The 21,209-nt window shown below is 40.7% G+C and overlaps 1 protein-coding gene across 1 annotated transcript in view; it reads left to right on the top strand.

Annotated features, from left to right (window-relative positions):
* The window catches only part of galnt9 (polypeptide N-acetylgalactosaminyltransferase 9), an 85,587-nt gene that overhangs the window by 42,630 nt on the left and 21,748 nt on the right, over window positions 1–21,209 (top strand). The window contains exons 5-6 of the mRNA XM_070964115.1: window positions 1,649–1,846; window positions 8,885–9,002. Coding sequence (XP_070820216.1) covers window positions 1,649–1,846; window positions 8,885–9,002 — 316 coding nt within the window. The remainder of the gene's footprint in view (window positions 1–1,648; window positions 1,847–8,884; window positions 9,003–21,209) is intronic.

Raw genomic sequence — 21,209 nt, 5'->3', positions numbered from 1 at the left:
CCATATTGCCCCTGGCCAAGGCTTTAAGTAGCAGAGGAGGCTTAATGTATGTGGCAGCGACAAAAAACATTCTAGTGACCAAGACACAGACATAAAAATAGTATTTTGTCTTAAGAGTAGAAATCCTCCCAAATGACACTAAAGCTCCTGCAGTAGCTACGTGATGCCTCTTAAGGTCTACTAACGAAACTGCCAGGAGCAGCTTTTACTGTCAAGAACAGAGAGAACTTTAAAGCTAAGAGAAATGGTGGGTTGATACTTTGGATAATATCACATCTTATGACTGATTGAAGGCTTTGGTTCGTGTTGGCCTGTTCACCATGAATGAATACAGCTAAGCTAATGGCCTCTGAGCTCTGGCTCAACATGTTGAACTATTCCTTCAAAAGAAATCAGTGTTCATTCTTGATTATAGGTCATGTAAATCTGTAAGAAATGAACTGTTGGATTGTGGCATGTAAGGTTTGATGCAAAGTCTAATTCTACCCACTGGCTAGAGCGCTGTGTATTGTAATTAGCTCTGCTTTCATCAAGATGTGCAAATATGTTTTGTACATTTATTTTGTCCTTGTTCCTACACGGACTTTTAGCAGCAGCCACTTTCAGGACTGACTGTGACTTCTTATGGGTCTTCTTGACTGCCCCTCCCAGAGGCTTAGTATCTGGTCCTAAAATGCTCCATGAACCAGGACTTTATAAACTTTATTAAAGTATTCATGTTCAGACTGACAAGCCCATCATTTTGAGATGTTTCCCCCAAATTGCCCTGTTCAGATCTACTGTAGCCTGAAGATGTTTAATGTCCATTTGATGTGTGCCAGAAGAATGTGTGCCAGCCAAAGCTGCCTCAGGCCAAAAGCCATGAGATGAAGAGCACGTCGTGCAAGGCAAGGCCTTTTTCAGAAGCTAACCTGTAACCCTCCCCATGTAGAAAAAAGAGAAAGAGAGCGGATTCCCAGGAGCAGACTAAGCCTCTCTTTTCACCTAATGTGTTTTGCGTTATCAGGTTTTACCTCTTATCAAGTTTCTCACCGGGATAAGTGTCACATTTTGACATTCCGTTTTCATGAGCAGGAGATATGAAATAAGATATGGTATTATGGTATTTGTTGTTCCGCGGAAAATTCATTTCGCGAGACCTTCACATCGTGAACAGAAGAGGATCCCAGCAGTCGTTCTGACTGTTGAGCAAATGCTGATTCGACAGACTGCATCAACACTGAAAAGCCACGTAAAGCGCCGTAGTGAAAGTTGAGTCGACATCTGCAGTCATCCATAGCTGCTCCTGGCATCCTTTTATGGAAACAGGGACTACAGTACATACCGCTCTGTTCAATATGCTTAAAAATATATATACGGGTTGATTTCCTACACATACTTTCTGTGAAACTCCGTTCAGAGCTTTCACTTTACATTTGCATTCAGTTGCATTATTTGTTCGCACTTGACCAGATTAATCACTTCACATTGTTGCAATATTAATACTTCAAACCTCTACAGGTCTACACACTGATTTATTTTATGCCCTGTAGCACAACGTTCTCCTCTCACTCTTTTTTCACCTTTTGCATCTGTGCAATGAAGCTTCTTCACACTTGATTGGAAAAGTCAACTCTTAACTCTCTTTTGTCCCGTTTCTTATCCAAAGGGCTGAACCTATTCTGACCCGGATGAAGGAGGACCACACCCGCATCATCCTTCCCGCCATAGACAACATCAAGTACAACACGTTTGAGGTGCAGCAGTACGCCAACGCCGCCCATGGCTACAACTGGGGGCTGTGGTGCATGTACATCATCCCGCCGCAGGAATGGCTGGACAAGGGCGATGAGACGGCCCCTATCAGGTGAGGGCCTCAGCTGGTGAACAGTGTCCATTATAGATGAGGATGATTGATGAAATATGTATAGATATGACTTATTTATGTGTGGAACCATCGAACTAAGCTGCTTTGTAGTCTATGCTGCCCAAACACACAAATAAAGCCACCCTGTAGAAACCTGTCTAATTACCATGATGAATATCTTCATTTTGATGCAGGATCACGAGGCCACAGCGATGCAGTGTCATTAGTGTAATTGTGTGTTGAATATGAGCAGGGCATTCCATGACACCACTGCTGATTGGAGGACAGCGCTGCCTTGTATCATGTCTCTGTATAATCCAAGAACTGATTGTGTGTGTCCAAGGTCAAATCATATTAGATTTTAACCAACTGAGAAAGAGCACAGGAGTATTGTGTTACATGGAAATGGTCTTATAGTCCAATCAACATGTGTTTGACCTGGCTGTGCTGCAGTAACACTAACTACAGAGTTCATGTAGTTCAACTGAATGCTTTGTCTGTGGACGTGAGCTTACTGTGAAAGCATTTCACTTCACCTCTTCCAGCTCTCCTGTGACTGAGACCAGCACGTTTACAGTAAGTCAGATGAGACACTGGAAAAGTGACCAGATAGGTAAAACAGATATAATTTTATCACAGGATGACAAATATGCTCCTAAAAACTAAAGACAATTTGTCTATTGTGTCTATTTCCACTGTGCTCATCATTTGTTTAGCTTGACATCTTGACATCAAAACTTGACATCTCCTGCAAATGTTTCATATTGAAAGTCTAACAGTCTAATAGAAAACACAAAGCAGGATTATGTTTGTTGAGCCACTGAAAGGCTTTTAATGTGAAATATCTGTGCAATAAGTGTTCTTTCCTTACAGGTCATTTAACAGCAATTGAAAAAATGGCAAGTTGCAAGTTGTAAAAGGCAACAGGAAATGCCTCCTGGTTACCGTACGTCTGCATAGTGGTGACCTGATAGGTACAGAGAATCTGATCATCACTGGAAATTTACCTGCCAAAGCTAAAAGAGTCCAGTTTCTCATTTGTCCAGTCCATGCTTTGTAATCAGTGTAAACACTAAAAGACTATTAGGAGTCACATTGTGGATGTGTGATACAATAGACCCTGAGGCGTGCAGCCCACCAGCATCTTCTTTTGAAAGATCAAATCAGAGTTCAGCGCTGCCATAACAATGGGGAAATCTGACATCATTCAACAGAGAAGATTTCCATGATTTCGTTGCGCGGCAGATGGCTGAGCCTGCGTGAACATGACGGCACAAGAACAGAGAGACAGCAGTAACTGGAATGAGTTCAAAACCAGCAAGAGAAGTGTAGCTGCAAAAACGGACGGAAGCTCTTGAATTGACAGTCATTGATACTTGTCGATATCTGTGGCCAGGTTTGATTCTTGAATATGTATGAATATGATGAATATGAGGAAGAAAAACAGATAAAGATAGGTACATTGTAAATGTGGTCATGCCTATTAATATGTCCTTTACCTGCACATCGTAGCTGCCTCCCAGGTGCACGCTGAACCCTCCTTGCTGCCTCAGAAATGGCAATGTAAAGATTTATGAACTATCATGACTGGATTGTCTTATTCTGTGGGTATTTGAAAACTCTTGAGGGACACATTGAACAGTTCATTTGCTGCTTTACATGGACGAACAGTAGCTGCTGGTGCAGGAGCCAAGTGTGCGTGGTCAAGCCAGAGCCAGTATGAAGTATCTCAGCTATTGTTTTTCGTCTTTTCCATATTCATGGTGCTGCTGGATTGCAAGTGTTGCTGTGGGCTTGGTGCATTGCCACTGCAATATTAGTGCCATAAAATCTGGGGTTCAGAACTGAAGTTAAAGCATACAGGCATATGAAAGGTGTCATACCAGAAAGAAAAGAAATCATATGGATGGAGAGTGATAAAGATATTAGAGCACATTGTATGTCCTTCTCTGCGGAGAGGTGATTCAATGGCAGCATTGTGCGTTCAAGGCACTTCAGCGAGAAAACAATAGCTGAGATGTGTTATCTAAACATTCAGTTAGTCATTTATTTGGGGTTGTGTCTCTGGCCACCTGGCTATTTTAAACCCACTACTCACTGTTTAAGCTCTGCTTTTGGTCGCTACCAACTCCTGAGTGACTGCGAGTGACATTGTGAGAGTGATGAGAGTGAACCACAACAGTAAACAATAAGCTGAAACTCACATAAAGCTGTGTAAAGCTAAGGGCGGCTTGTTCTAAAAATATAGATTACTGCTGCTTTAAAGGAAATGCTATCACAGGAATCACAAAAGACACTTAAAAATGAAGTGGTTAAATGTTAAAGCGATGATTTTTTTTTTTTTTGAGATCTGAGACAAGATCAAAGTTAAGCACAGAGAGCTCCAACAGACATGACAAAAATAAAAGTATATCACATCAGTAAAGTAGCACAAACTTCTGTCTGGAGCCAAAGGCCTGATCAGTTTTTGTATCTAGAGTAGACATGGAAAGGATTTAAGGAGCCTGTCTGAGGATAAGGGCTGCACACAGTATTTTATTGACCTTGTCCTGATTTAAAGTTGATCAGTAACTCTGTCAGTTGATTTTGAATCCACTGGCAAATTGAAACGCTGCTGGAATCAGAAAATGGTAAAAAAAAAAATTTCTCGTATCACTTAAAGCCTCAACTGCTGCATTTTAACCAAGCTGCAAACATGAAACACCTTCCTGCTTACTGCTAGAATGTCTTGTAATATTCCAAACTACTATCAGCTAAAACATTCATTCATACTGTCGGATTTTGACCAAGGGCAACAAAAACTGAATTCCAAACTAGAGATTCATTACCTTGCTCAGTCCAGCATAGGCAAAGCAATAATGCTTTCATTTCATACACTCTAACAAACAATGTGATAAGAGTTTGGGCCTAAATATTCCACATCTTATCAAAGCTCCATGACAATTAAGAGTTATTGAGCATCAAATACCAGACTTGAGATAGGAGAAAGATAGGAGAACAGCCTCAGACACTGCAGAGCTGGTTCGTGTTCTCTATTGACACTTTACTGGAAACAGACAGATCGCCTCAAGGCCCAGCTAAAGCGTGTCGGCTGTGCGGATTTCTATTGGAAATCACTCTCCCACTTGTTTCCTCGAGGTTTCTGCTCATCAACAACAGAAGCTCTGCGGCCATTTAGGGCTCAGTCTCAAAGCCTTTTCTGGCTGTTTGAACACATTGGACTATAAAGCAAGTAAAAGGGGTACAAGAATGCACGAAACAGCCACATTCAGCCATGAGTATGGAGGATTGAACCATTTTAGAGACTTGACAAAAAGAGGTTTATTTTGGCAGCTACAGCGATTATTGACAGAACAGAACGGGAATTGCCATTGTCAAAGTGCTTTTGATGGTTGGACAGAAACCAATATCACATGGAGACTCTTGTTTCCTAGATTGGACTTGTTACACTGAAAACCTGCGTAATTCCTTGAAATTGACTGCTGTGGTCTGAAGGACACAGATGAAATCACTTTTAGGCAAAGAAAATAAGAGCATTAGACTGCTGAAGAGATGAATCATACTTACAATGAAAAGACCTAAGGGGTGTGAACATATTTGAGCGCAGTGCATGAACATGACAGAGGGAGACGAATAAGAGTATAAATTAAGAAGCATGTAACATACAAACACCACTGCACTTTGAACAGGTGTAACAATAAGTGATGCACAAAAGAATAAACTTTTTTGGAATCAAGGTTGTATTACTTGGTTTCTAGGTTGTAAAACTACTTATAAAATGAAAACAAATTCCACTAATATGTCTACATTTTCAGGGCTGCCATGCCATTTTAAATGAGAGGTCACAGACAAGCCAGATGTCTGGTTCAAAAAGTAGGTTCGACAGCAGTGTCTTCATCTGGGACAGAAGTAAGCAATCTCAAATGGAAGTCTTTATCTTGCCAAATTGCATCCTTGTATCAGATGTTCATACTGCGTACTGCGAGCAAATGATCTGGGGGCCAAAGTTAAGGGGTGTGAGGGGCGGATGAGCCCTGCAGGCTGACCATCTGTACACTAAAAATAACTTAACCGAATGACATTAAACGAGAAATCCACTTGAAATTTCCAGCAACAATCTGTGATGTCTAATGCAGTCCAGAAGTTATTCTGTGACTAACTCTTATAATTTCCTCTTGTTTTTCACAAACGTACCCTCTCTTAAGTCGCTGTCTCACAAATCTCAGAGAAGTGACTTCTCTGTGCTGTGTTACATGTCAGCGCAACGAGCCAGAACAGCAGAGCAGATGAAAGAAAGAGACAGCACAGTGGCTGGGTGTGTCAGTCCCACTTACAAAATGTTCCAAAAAGCCAGGTGGGACCATGTTGGATTTCACACACCGCTGATGGCAGGGTCATACAAAGTAGAAACTGTGGTTGCGTTGCATCAGAGTTTATTTAACATTTCTGTCTGTACAAAAATGGGAACCTCTGCCTCTTTCATGATTGATTTCTTTTCGTTTGACTGCTGAGAGCTCCTGTAAAATCACAAGTCACGACTGAAACTGTTGCTGTTTGATTGTTGCAACCAAATGGACATATGCAGTATTCAGCCTCTGTATTTTCTGCATTTTTAGAGGAACAACTAGCTCTAATTATTCATTTAATTAGCTTTAGTTAATTGGCTGTAGTTGGGGAATTACTTTTTCATGGCTAAATATTGCACGTTTGCTCACCTTGCACACCAGATGAATGAGAGGCACTTAAGTTGGCTATCATTTCTTCTCTACTAAAACCACTAAACATCAATACATAAACCACTTCAGTCCTGACATTTCTACTGCATTATACCTTACCTGGTGTCAAGAAACATCACAAACACAACAGATATGGTCATCATCACATGCATCTGACATACAGTGCTGAGTCTGTACTTAAACACAGAAACTGTGTTTGCATTGGCAGGAAGTTTAATCTGAAGAGAACACTCAAAGAACGCTGCACAAAGTTTGCGCAGCGCAGACAGGCAAGGTAGGTCACTTGTCAAGAGAGGAGAAAGGATGAGGTGAACGGGGCTGAGGTAGTGCTGCGTCTGTCTTTTTATCTGCACACTGAGTGCAAATAATGGCTCTTCAAAGCTTCTCTGTCACCACCTTATAATTTAAACAAAGACTACATTAGGCTACATCAGGCAATAAGACCGTGTAAGTTAGCGAGCGTGCAACAAAGGTATTCAGAGTAATTAGATAACAGCAGTAAAGACATGCTCAGTATTAGTTTGAGTAGTTTTTCTTACTCAATCAGCGAGCACCATGAAGCAAAGAGCTTGCACTTTTAGCAAGAATCAATTATACTTTCACACTGTTGTTTCTTTCAAATATCTTATTTTGAGAAACTCATCAATTTGATACTATGAATATAACACATCGCCTACGATGAATGTCAAGCCATAAAGATTTATGGCACCAAAAATGGTAGAAATCTTGGAAATATAATACTCTAGGTGGGTTTATGTTCATCTCTGCATCAGAGATTTATCTACTGATCAGGGACTGTTGGAAAAACACTCCATGATGATGGTCCAGACAGTTGCTGACACAGTTTTTTTTTTTTTTTTTTTTTTTTTCATCTGAGGTCTGAACCTAAAAGCAGATTTCGTTTTGGCTCAGTGCACTCTTTTAATACACAGTCAGTGAATCATAATGCAGCCTCCTCTTCCTACTGGCATGTCTCTCAAACTCACACACACATTTGCCTCTTCTGTGTGTGCGTGCATGTGTGTGTGTGCGTGTGTGTGCGTGTGTGCATCCGTATATGTAATAAGAAATGGTGAACTTACCCTGGGAGCCATTCTCGGAAGAAGAATAAAGCCAGTCACTGGTCACTTTAGAGGAAAAATAAATAAATAAATAAATAAATAACGCAGCCCGGTATTCTGTATGGATGTAATGCTTTTTGTCCCAGAGCACTTAAGAACTGACAGATAATAGTAGTGAAAGGCAGCCCTGGGGGGACAGCAGCTAAAGTGGAACCATTTCTTTTAGTAAAGGTGGAAAGTAACCACTTCCTTTTGTGAAAAACATGTCTGTCTCCTGCTCTACCAGCTGAGCTTGGGTTGCTTTCAAGTTTTGAATGCATTTCAGGTTCTTTATTAAAACATTAGTAATCAGTATAATGAAATCTGACAGCTACAAGTACAATGACATTCTGCATGGATGTACTGGACTGGGATGGAAAATGTGTCATGTTTTATTTTCTATTCTCTTTCATAATAACTTTCATTTCATCTAAATATTAAAGCTGCACTAATCAGTATTTTTTTATGAACAAGGATTACTATGTGTAACAAGGAACAGCAAACAGAAGTTCGCTGTTGGTTGAAGATCAGAGAGAAGCATATAGGAGCTAAGTGAGCGAGATACATTTGCTATGAAGCTGGTGGAGACTAACTAAAAAGAGAGTTAATATTAGAGTTACATCCGTCTGGTCAACAGAAACATGATTGCATTTCTGCCTCGATAACAATGGCTGCTTTTTAAAATTAAAGCAGGCTGAACTGGGCTGATGATAAATTCAAACTGTCATTATTCGTATTGACATTTCCATATTGTCATTACTGAGCCACTCTGGTCTCTGTGATTAAAGGAAGGCACAGCACAATACGGAGACTGCCCACAAGTTGATCAGATAAGACTGCAGTCTGTTCTACATCAATGGAAACAGAAAAGTGTCTGTAACCACAGCTTCATCAAACCCCAAATCACATTTTCTCCCCACTAAATTATCATTTCAGTCTTGATGTTGCTTCTTAGTGCTCTTCCAGGGAAGCAAAACAAAAGGTGTGGCATATCTGTACATTGAGATTCTACTGATTCAACCGATCAATGCTTATGACTCTATTGTAACTTTACTTTGAAACCCTGCAGCTAATGCTAAATGTATTTCTCCAAGCTCAGTAAGGAAAGTGCATTGAACATTTTAGCATTCTCTGTGGGTGTCTCAAAGTTTAGCGGCTGTATAATGGTATTCAAAACATGCTGTCACTCTCTACTCATCCAGAACTCCAGCTATGATTGGCTGCTCCTTTGTGGTTGATCGGGAATACTTTGGCGAGATCGGTCTGCTGGATCCTGGCATGGAGGTGTACGGAGGCGAGAACATCGAGCTCGGCATGAGGGTAAGGACCACAGATCTGAGCGCGTTCAAACTGGAAGGAAACTTTGATAAATCACTTGAAATGTATACTTTTTTCTTTATGAAACTCAATGAAATGTCACTGTGTTAAGCAGAAGATGAATTTGCTCGGAGAATTGCTGCAAGAAGAATTGGTTTTTAATGAGGCATTCTTTCTCAGCTGAAGCGGTTTTGTGTGCAAGAAGGCCACACAAAAAGTCATAATTACAACTCCAGTATTTGCGGGGGTAATATTTAGATGCGCAGTCCTGTTCGGAATGATTTGTGAAATCTATATTCAGACTTTGGAACAGCTTATGATGAAGTTTTTTTTTACGTTTCTCAGTTGGAGGGATACAGCTTAAGATACAAAACCCAGGGGCGTCAACAGAAGCCGTGATTAAACTCTGCAAAGTTTCTTAGATGGGAGTGGAGAAGAAAAAAAATCCCCTTAATGCAAATCTTCAGCCAAACCAAAGGCTCTAAAGCCTGTATATGGAAAATGTAAATCTCTTTTGCTGCTACTTTGAGTTGAATTTAACGCTTCATGTGAGCGAATGGCTTGCTGAAGAATTGGTTAGCGTTTAAATTCAGAAAATGTTTCTCTCCAGCCGAGTGGAACCTTTCTGAATCTAAACGCACTCTTCAGCTTATTGGAATGAGATATGCTTGAAAGATTCCACTCCTTCATTTAACGTCATCCCCACATCCATTTCAAAATCTCAAGATGGCTTCAACGACACCTCTGAAGTGTCGGCCGCCTTTGAAAAAGCACTTGAACAGAGGCCAGAGAATGGATCTTGGTTTACGGATTGCTGGAGTGCTTTATTGAAGCTGCAGACATTTACAGTTGTTGCTGTATTTTAGAGCCTCTCATTATTCCGCACTGAGTAGCTTTTCCCCTGCATCAACAGCATGCTTTTTTTGCCATCAAAGATAATGACATAATCATCTGGCTTCTTGTGTCTTCAACTGCTAGTTATTTTGCCATTATCATAGAGCGATAACTCAGCATTATGCATTACGTGCCAACCGCCGACGGCCTCCCCCAAGGTTACTCAGTGTTTTCTGATTCAGATGAGCTGCTTCTATGTACCTAACAAACCATGCAACGGAGTAAGATGAAGTTTGTAGAGCAGATCAATTCAGCTACAGCAGCTAAATAAAGTCAGGACAGCTCTGTTGAACGGTGTGATACAGTGTAACAGTGAACTTGTTTTGGCTCTCACAACACCGCTCATTGACTCTCGTCTTTATTCTCTATGAATATTTACTGTAGCTTTTTGATTCATGAAGTGAAGAGAATATGGCTCTCTGGCTGCAAACACAATGCCATCACAAACGCAATTACCTCTCCTCCTGTTTGGCCCGTCTGTGTGGAAATGAAACACATGCCGCAGAAAAGGGACCATTCAGCACATGCATAAGCTCGCATAGGTCTGCAGTCAACAACCAGCTTCAACCATTCATATTGTACAGCCGCTAATGGAATGGAGATGGGCTCCTGGCGAGTGGACGGCAATTACTCCTCTAAACCTACAGCGGCTCAGGCAGCTCATTGTAGTGCCGGCTGAGGAGTTGCCATTTGGGATAGGCTTGATTGACAAGAACATGTTTAACAATTAGTCAGGGCAGCTCACAATAGCTGAGCCTGCCCAGGACCATCTGACTACAGGGGGCTGATGAAAGGCAGGGTGCACACAGAAAGGTTATGGCGTATTTATAATTTACTGTGAGTTCTGGCTTCTGTTGCTTGCTCTGGATAAAAAGGCTGCCAGGATCCAAAGAACTGGCTTTTTTGTAAGCAGAAAGGGGGCTTGGATGTGCCACATGTGGTCTTGTTTCTGTGAGAAAGAGAATAAAATAAAACCAAGGGAAAAGAAAATAAATCATAGATCTCACTGAAGTTTTCTGTTTGTTCGGGTGTGCAATAATTTACAGGGCAGGTCCTGTAAATGAAAAGAAATGGACAAAGAGAGGATAAAACTGCAGAGACAAAGATAATGGATATGTAAAAGATGCTCCCAGCATGATGTGGTGAGGGATAGATGCAGCCTCTACAGCTATGCCACTAATACATCAACATCAACTGGATGCCTTCTTACCATCACTGGATCAGCTACGAATGCTGCTTAACCTCACAACACAACATTGTCCCCCTTTTCCACATCTACTAGCATCATAGGAATGTGATATCTTTGCCTTTTCAATAATTGTAAATAGCATTTCTGAACTGGAACATCCTGCTTGCCACGAGGCTCCGTTTGCAAACAGAGAAAAACGGTTGGGGACAGACATGATGAATTCTGCCAGAAGTGTCAATATGAGTTTATCTTGTAATGTGTCTCCCACCCCTCCCGCTTCACTGAGTCTTTGCTGATATAGCATCTCAGGAGACCAGGACACTGCATTTCATTTCAAAGTTCCTGTGGGCACAAGTATTATACTGTGGTGACTCCGTCAGCAAATATAATGCTACATCAAATCTATCAGGGGTCATCCAAGCAGCTGCTGCTCCTGCTTGTTCCACTCAAAGCTGGAGTGGAGTGAAACCTCTGTTACGTTTAAATCACGGCATTGATGAGTAAACATTATCTACTGGGGTTAGACTGATTTTTGTTTTTCAGATGCGAACAGTGATGCCATTATATTTGTGTGGATGTTGCCAGGAGCCATTATTTATAATGTACTTAATAGCTCTATTTTCCATTGTAAAGTAAACTATTTTCCAAACGTCTTTAAACAGAATTTAGACCTTCATAAAAACAGAGCACAGACCATGTTTAAGTGGACAATGAATCCTCAAAAATATTTCACTAATTTAAATAAATGCAGAGGTTGCTCCACAACATGAAACATTGCTATGTTTAGAGACAAGCTTATTAAACTGATCAAAGCAATATCACATGACTGACTTCTAAGTTTAGGTTAGCATAAGGTCTTACACACCTTATACATGGCGTGCTAAGATGATGTGCCTGGATTTACTGTAAGTCAAGACAATAATGTAAAAAACTCTAAAAACTCTAAAATAATTTTAACACAATTTTAACTACTTGTGAAAACAGTGTTCCAGCTGTCTAAACAGGCTGCATAACAGCATATTTTCATGCTTCCAGTCAATTTTCTTCCATGCTTTCATTCTTCTTTACACACATAACTACGCTCATTGTGTACTGGCCAACGTGTTTGTCTGACTCGTTTGTATTGTGTGGTGACTTTGTGCCAAATGCAGTTCAGTCTAAACACTTACTTATAGTTGATCATCACTTAGAAAAATCACAACGTTCAGCCGTGCCTTTTCATTTAAATCCTAACTTTCTATGATGTGTACTAATTTGGTTAATGAATACTTTCTGCCCGCCCACATGGTGGCAACCTCTTTTCTGCCAAAAAGGCCATTTTGAGTCTAGATGGGTTTACACCACACAATATGTCCATGTGCTCACTTTGCCATCAGGAAGCCGTCCAAGCTGCTTTATGAAATCTGCCTCATTTTCAGAACAGTCCAATCAATCAGTCAATTCTAAATTCCAGGAAACTCAAGTGTGATCCCATGGGGTGGCCTGCTTGTCTCTGTGACATTTATTAAACTCACTAGGAACTCCTTTCAAGAAGTAATGAACCAAAAAATTATTCTTTTTTTTTTTTCTTTGAAGTCTCGTCTCCATAACCACCTGGGCTGGGCCTCGAGGCATCTGGTCATAATCTCTCTGTAGTGAGGAGAATGGAGCTAATTAAAGTCTAGCAGTACCAGCAGCTAGACAGGAGTGGGACATAATTACACTTCACTTGGTCCCCTCTGCATCCCAAGAAGAGTTATTACACTGTGATGACAGTTTACAGTACAACAGTTCAGTACACTTATTATTTGGGGTTTCGATTTGATTTTTAATCCGTTCTCTGTGTTAAATATTTAACAGAAAAATGTACTACTATACATAATTCACAAATTCATTTTGAAAAGGGAGTTATTTTAGTTTGACTCACCAACAGGGTCAGCAGTTGGAGCTGCAGTCGTGGCTGTGACACAGCTCATGAAGCAGTGAAGGTACTTTAAAGCCCTTAGTGCCCATTGCCACAATTTGCCTCAATAATCTTACACCTTCTCTGAGTCATAACTCAAATCTTGATCACACAGATATGATAGTCATATTTTTAGACTTACACTTGCCAAAGATAACCTTATCTCATATCAAATAAAAGTACATGAAATTGCTTAGTAGTCTACTGTTAGCTCATGGACACAAACCCACATTGCTAATAGCTAATTCAGCATATGTTTAATGGTGCCAGTGTGCCAGAAATTTATACTAAATATTGTAAATGGCACTCAGGTTGCAGCCCACAGCTAACTAACTGAGTCCATGTTGGCATCATACTTACTGTTAACATCCCCAAACCCTCCAGTTCATTGTAGATTATTGTTTAACAGTAACTGTATCCTGTACCTAAAAGATCTGTTGACCAGGCTCTGTCAATTACTAGTCATCCAGACAATACACCCAGGACTTAATCTTAAAGTATGCTGCATCTTAATCCACCTATGACTCTCATATCACAGTCTATCTCTTTTTTCCAGATGGCAACCTTTGCAAAAGCAAATAAATAAATAAAAACTATGAACTCGAGATGAGCAGGTAAGCATTATTTCCAGCAGTGCAACAACAGGTGCTGCTTCAAAGCAGTCGTGAGATGCAGTCAGATGTTGCTTTTAGTTTACTCTGACAGCATCTGCCCCTCTGATACAAATATGAAAGCTGGACACTTTATCACAGATGATTAACCTCACAAGCCATCTGGATTTGTAGGTACAAATGGATTCAAAGTGAGTTGGCACACTCTGTTATGAAAAGGTGCGGTGACAGTGCAATTTATTGTACTAACTCTTAGATGTATACATGTCTATCCACACTTTACGTACAGTTACTGTTGCACTCATGACACTGGGACTGCAGACAATGTTGTATTAAAGTTGAAACGAGATGATGAATGAATTTTGCTCTGAAGTTAAAAGTTCAGTCTATCATTTTGTGAGTGACTTCCATGTGATGCAGGGAATGAGGAGGTGGACAGCGATAGTGCGCACATGGGGAATGCAAGAACTGTGATTGGTTGCTTGTGTTTTCTCCCACAAATTTCTGCTGCTAGATTGAAATTGACCACAGTAAACACAACATGATGCATGTCAACACAAGGCTCCATTATCTTCTCCTTTCTAGTAAGTCACATCTAACAAAGACACCTGCACTGAAAACCTTGGGCTCACAGCAGAAACAATGAATAGAGTAACGGCTCGGAATTGTCCCATATTCAGTTTTATACAGTGAAAAAGTAGACCTTCCCAAACCAGTACAATCATGTATGATATACTGATGATGTATACCTCCTTGCATCTTGTATAAATCCTGGTTTACAAGGAGAATCAGGAGAATGCGTGACCACTTACACCATCAAATACACACTGACTCTGCTTTGTAACAATAAAACTAAGAACATTTACTTCTGTTCATCTTGCTATTTTGGTGGTGAAACCATCTTCATTCATTGTGCAAAGCTTGTGAGTGTTGTTGTTGTTTGCTGTCACCTTTCTGAAAGAATGCAGTAAAATGACAGTAATGCCTGACACTGATCCTTTCCCAGGACTGACACAGTAAATGTTAATGTCATAACAAGCTACAATGAGTCAGGTGATGCTACGATAAGCATGGAGCGAATAACGTCCTCCTAAGCCTGGCTCCTGTGCGCACTGTCTGTCCATTCATAACATATCTCACCAGGAATTCTGTGTGTGTGTGTGTGTGTGTGTGTGTGTGTGTGTGTGTGTGTGTGTGTGTGTGTGTGTGTGTGTGTGCGTGCATTGGTGGATCGTCTTATGTGTTCAACATACAGAAACAGTGGGATCATACAGATTATACCTTGAACGTTTCTGACAGCTGACTAAACCTCTGTAGTGCTTGCCTTCAACTCCTATAGGCTGCAGCCCTTCAGAGCAAAAAGCGATCACCTTGAAAAGGGCAGGAACGTCGTTATGAGGCTGCATTAAGCCCCAGCCATCTGTGGACACCAGCCATTCTGGCAGCTTCAAAATCACCAGCGTGCCCATGTCCATCAAGCAGCAAATGACAGTGGGCGCTGACCATATGTGAGCCCTTTCCAAAAAAACGCAGTCATTCCAAAAGAGAACAAATCTGAGGCGTCTGAGGAATTCTGATATTACACTTCACACATCAAATAAAAAAGACAAATACGGAGAGATATTGGATAAATGCCATGATGAGGAATGCTGTAGGAGATTGCGGACAAGGCACCATATACCAGACATCTGGTAGTTACATATGGTGCAGTGGAGTATCCTTTATTGACTGCTGCATATGTAACACCTGTGGGATCTGCTCCACAGCTGTGGTACTGGATTCATGTGTCGTCTCATTTTAAGTGTCATTCAAGACATGTTGTCCATCATCTCAGAATAAGGACATGGCTCCTGTTTAAAAACCAGCTTGGTCTTGGTCCTGAGATGTTTGGTCTCAGTTTCACGTTTGCCACAACTGTCCTCGATCTTCGACTTGCCTCAGGCAACCTTAACTACAACCCAGGTCCACTGTGCTTATCCCATCCCTGGTACATGACTGATTCATTCTCTCGTAAGACCATAGAGTCACAACATGGGAGGAGCCATCTGCTCCCCATTAATAAAGCCTGCATGATGGTAACAATAGCATTGGACATTGATTTGTCATTTGTCTCTTTCATTGTCTGCATTATTTACTGACTGAATCAATCCGTTGGGGCTTAATGGACTCAGGTTTACTTACTCCATGGTTCATTACTGTATGTTCCAGCCTGCCTCGGAGGGGAGAGACAAGTGATAATAGATGCAGTTGTAAAAGTTCTGTATACAAGACTCGGATCAGAGGAGTTACTGCAGGTATTGAAGGATATACTGCCGACCTATGGTGAAGTGGAGCAGCTCTGCATATTCTTTGTGTTGTTGTGGAAATTACCATAGCGTTTGCATTCAATCAGCCGACATTATAAAACACGTTCAGAATGTGCATTTGTCGATGTGTTCCATGCATTGACAATTCAAGACATAAACTGTCTTGTTGTTACTTCAGTTCTTGCTGATTCAGGCCATATCCGTAATTTACACCTAAACAGATTGTGTGTCTGGAAAGCATTCTTCATGTATGCTGTGTAAAAATGACACGTAGCACACGCCTCAGCCAGGCTTTGGAAAGATGGCATGGCTTCCTGAGCATCGGCACACGTCGGAGAGTTGCGGCTTTGGTGTTCAGGGCCAGAGGGATAAGTAATTAGACAGACCTTGTCAGCTTGCCTATTATCCATGTGAATCATAAACTTCATTAAAAACCTCTTTTGAGAGTGAGTGCAGATACTCCCACCTTAATTTGAGCACTTTTTGACAAGGTAATTAAGATCATCTTAGATGAATTGTGCAGTTCACATCCTTATGTTATTCGGGACGTGGTAACGCATCAGAAGCTCTCTCTGTGGACACTATCATCACCAGGAACTACAGTAACACTTAAAAAGGACCAACTGGTTCATCTCATCATTATCTGAGCATTAGTTAATCTGTTCACGTAATTGTCTCTGTTGGATGTCTCAGACTCAGGCTGAAAGCTTGAAACGATCTGACAAGCCTGATGTATTTGAAGAGTACTAGCGCACACTGATTTGGCTGCACCAGCAAATCGACAGGCATATCAAAGACAGAGGGCAGCAACTGGATGGAATTAGCTTTTGACAGGCATAGTTAAAAGGGCCTCTGCATCTATCTATCTCTCCATCAACATCCTCCATTTTATGGATGCATGAGGAGGAGAGGCAAGAAAAGAAGGCATGGAATGAAGTGAGGGGCCATGGGGAGTGGCCCATAGCCAGCCTCAAGAGGAGGGAGTCTTCAGTTTGCAGTGCTTTGAAACATCACTCATCATTACACAAGGAAGGGAGTGGAGAGGGCTAGCATGGCAAAATGTCCACAGAAAGTCATCAACAGGTGTTGTAAGAATGTTTAAAAAACCTGAGGGCTCAGTGTACTCTGGCACTGGTAACAATACTTAGTTTAACATTTCGGAAAATCATGTTGTTGTTGGGTGCAGTGACCTCCTGGACCAACAAGATATGAAATCTCATTGGATGAGCTGAAGCAGATTTTGTTACCTTTGGAAAGAACCAGATCAGCAGTTTACCCATGTTCCCACTCTTTATGCGAAGTCTATGCTCAGCTAAGCTGGCTGTTTGTTGTAGCTTCATGTTGAGCATACAGACTTGAAAGTAGTATCAATCTTCTCATCTAATTCTTGACAGGAAAGCAAATTATTTCCCAACATGTTGAACTATTCCTTAGCCAGCCTTGTTCGAACTGAACAATTAAAAGCTAAAGCAGGATGCTTTAGGCTCATTCAAGGTACAACACATCAGTCAAATGTCCAGTGTGTTAAATAAGACTACTAAGACAAACACACTGACTGACTCAGTGACTCAGGGAATACTTTTCTAGGTGCTCAGATTTCTTACTTTCAGAAGCCATTTTCCTCCCTCATCCAACATCCTGTTAAAAAAACACTTACACATTGTTCTTGTGGGTACTGGTTAACCTTTTAACTAGATGCTATCTTGTTGGGGCTCAGGTCTAATGAGTCAGCTTGAGTTTTGCTTTTGTGAAAATGTGAATTTATTATACATGGAAATTAAAGGCCACTGTAGGTTGTGTGAAAGCCCTGTCAATGCTGCATTTCCTCCTTTGCTGATGGAGGTCCAAAAGTCATAAATTACTTAATGCACATTTAACTCTTGAAATGCAAGTGTGAAATGAAAGCAACTCATTTCATCACATGAGAGTGCCTGAGATCCTCCTAGTTAGTCATAATTGATGATATAAAAAGCGCATGACACTTAAAGTACTGTAGAGCAGTGTGTGTTTTACGCTGAGTGACAGATTTCAGTTATTAAATCAGGCTCTTTGCAGTCATTGACAGTACAATGTTACTTCCGTTATTGTCATATTCTTCTCGCTCAGCCAGCTGCTTTGAAAACTGACTTGTTACCATGTGATATTCACAGTTTTCAGCTCTGGAAATTAGTGTTAGTGTGATGAAACATTGTGTTGATAGTGACACTGGAGCTGATTCTAAATACGGATTAGCTCCATGCCTGTTGCAGTAAACGCTGCTTTCTCTGTGTTCAATAACAGCACAGGATGGTTCAACACATCACAGGGAACTCAGACTGTGTCCGCTGCACTCATTAAATCCCCTTGATTTTTGTCATAATATCTTAATGCTGTTCTCCCCATAACCTTAAAGAAGGGATGAGAGAAGACATAAACATGCAGTCTGACTCGTCTGTACCCTTAATAAGCCTTTCCTGGCATTTCGTTGAAATGGTTGAGCCTTTTCGGGATATTATCCTGCAAAAAGACATCCCTCAGGAGTAGAGATTGCAGAGTGGAGAGCATTTCAATTAAAAACAGGGACGTGTAAGATTCCCCAGACGCAACCAAGCACACACAACTCATTTTCTCAAGTGGATACAGCAAGTCTGTGGATGGGTTTCTTCCAAATTAATTGTGAAAATATCCATGTGATCGTGAATGAAGCCCTGTGACAAAGGTCTGCGGATGAAAACACCTAACTTTATTATGAAGGATTTTTGTTTAGAGTCTACGGACACTGGAGCCTGGTGCCAACACTGCACAGATTGACTTGTAAATCTGCTTGTAGACTTTTTTTTTTATCTGAACTTAAAGCTGCATCAATATTTTTATACTCAGAGTGGATTAAATGATGATGTTTATTCTGAAATTTTCCACAAAGAAACTTCACCCAAATCTGCAGTTTCTCTCAGCTCCACTGAGCATTTCAGCAGCTTTCAGGTTTGGTTTTCGGGCCCACCACACTACTGGTGACATACCAGAGATAGATAGATATTTCCTTCAGGAGTTAGTGGAGAGCAAACCGGAGCTCAAAGGAGAGTGAACATTGGACTTACATTCACCTGGTGGACAGGAGCATTACTTCAAATCAATGCAATGTGGCTTTATGTGTGCTCGATGTGTGGGCAGCTGTTTGCTAACATGTTCATTATATAAACTTCATAAGTTGATCATACAACAGTGTTGTGTATACAGCTTGTTGCACTTAAACAGAGTGACCAAAAAATTGATTAATGCTGATTTAATGATTTATCATCTCTCATTGGTTGAGGAGGTTCAAACAAGAAATGTGATGAAGGTACATTGGTTGGCTTCACAATGATTTCCCAATTCCTCTGTTTCTGTTTCTATGTTGATGAAACATACTGGCTGCAGAGTGCAGCTTCACATTCATCTTGTGGACATGCAGGCGTAGCTTTTGAAGTCTAATCCATTTTTTCTGTGTGAGTTTACCAAAGTGAAAAATGAAAAATACACTCTATATGGTCACACAACATATGAGCCTATGAACATATTCAATTCTAAGGGTTCTTGTGTGTGTGATGGTATTGAATTGATAATGTAGTAGTTCTCAATCATAATCCTCAAGCATCACAACACTTGTGGTTTTCTTACAGTCAAGGACTGACTCACTGCTGCGATTTTAGATGAAAAGTATTTAGTAGCTGATAGGACAGAGAACCAGCCTGGATGTGTACTCAAGTACGATTACTGAGAGCTGCTGGATTAATGCATGTGCACAATCAATTTTGAATGCTGCAGTCACGCTGCAGGATGATGATCTGTTCAGGTTTAGAAATATCACCTGCCTGCAAAGTGACCCTGCTGAATATCCACAAAATAAAACAGAATCCATATTTAGGTTTATTTACTCATGGCGAAGTTACAGAGAAGGCTGAAACAAAGACCACGTAGAGTGGCCTAAAGTTTCCATACTGACAAGTCCCTCACCAGCTGAGAGGAATACTAAATAAGTGGAGCTGTTTGAAAGAAAAGAGTAGAGTTATATAAAGTTAATTCCCTGTGTTCTGCCAACAGTGCAGTAATGACACAGTAGTAATTATCTTCTGCTCCATATGGAGAGGAACAAATGACAGGAGGAATTAATGCATTTTCATGGTGTTTTGTGAAGGAACTTCAAGCAAGCAGGTAGATTGACAGCCAATTAAAGCCCCCCAGTGAACCAGAAAGGCTACACCATTTGTGATATGACACTTAAAATAAGAGACTTGTTCTTTTGTTACATTAAGTTTTCTGAGTTTTTGAAAAGTTCAGTTCAGGATGTTCCCTTTTTTTGAACTGCAAGCATCTTTGGTCGTTGTAACCTGAAATGGGATTATTGTAATGTAGTCATAAGTCTTGGACAGTTGGTCATTTTGAGCCGTCAGTGGTGCCAGATATAAAATAAATGGATTGATACAGACATACAAGTGTGCTTCCATAGATATTGCTACAGCAAAGGGAAAAGCATTGATATCCCATGTGTCTCAAGCACCATGACTCCAAAATGTCAATAACCTGATGTGTGCAATTTTCCACAGGAAGAAACCCTGCTGAAGCATTGATTTTCAGAGCAGGATGGCAGTGGGGGTCACATCATATCTACAGCTGTACACATGCTGAAATATGCACATATAGTACACGGCATAATGGTAAAAAGTGATATACACTCCTTTTACACCTGCTATTAAAATGGGATCTGTATCTGTTTTGTGGCTAATAAATGAGCCAGTTGTTATCCTCCTTGAGATCGGATCTCTGCCCTCCAGAGCAAAATCTGCATGTGGGTAATTTGAGGTGGTGGTAAGTAAGCCCCAAACCCCCTTTAAAAATGTGTTTTGTGAGTTGCTGAGTTTTGGGAAACTTAAAAAAAAACAAACAAACAAACATCTGTCCTCCCTTGTAAATTTGGACCCCCAGACTACATCCAGATGTGCCCAAGCAGATCCAATGACAGTCCTGATCACAACACATGTACATCTTGGATTAAAATGTGTTTTCCTTATCTGGATAATGCATGTGGATTTAGATCAGGCATAAATGGGGTGACACCAAACCTATAAAGAAAAGACCAAAACAAGTCAAAGTCCCTTAATGAAATGACATGTAAATGTAGAACACTAAAAGCAAAATGAAGACTTTCAAGAGGTTTTAAGGTGATATCAGGTGAGAAAAAAAAACAAAACAAAACAGCAGAAGAAAATATCAGACCCAGTTTTGCATGTTTGTGTTGCTGAAAACAGCAGA

Source organism: Chaetodon trifascialis, chromosome 6 (genome assembly GCF_039877785.1).
Source record: "Chaetodon trifascialis isolate fChaTrf1 chromosome 6, fChaTrf1.hap1, whole genome shotgun sequence".
NCBI classification, from domain to species: domain Eukaryota; kingdom Metazoa; phylum Chordata; class Actinopteri; order Chaetodontiformes; family Chaetodontidae; genus Chaetodon; species Chaetodon trifascialis.
The sequence above is the reverse complement of the archived record's forward strand: the minus strand, read 5'-3'. Positions and strand labels throughout refer to the sequence as shown.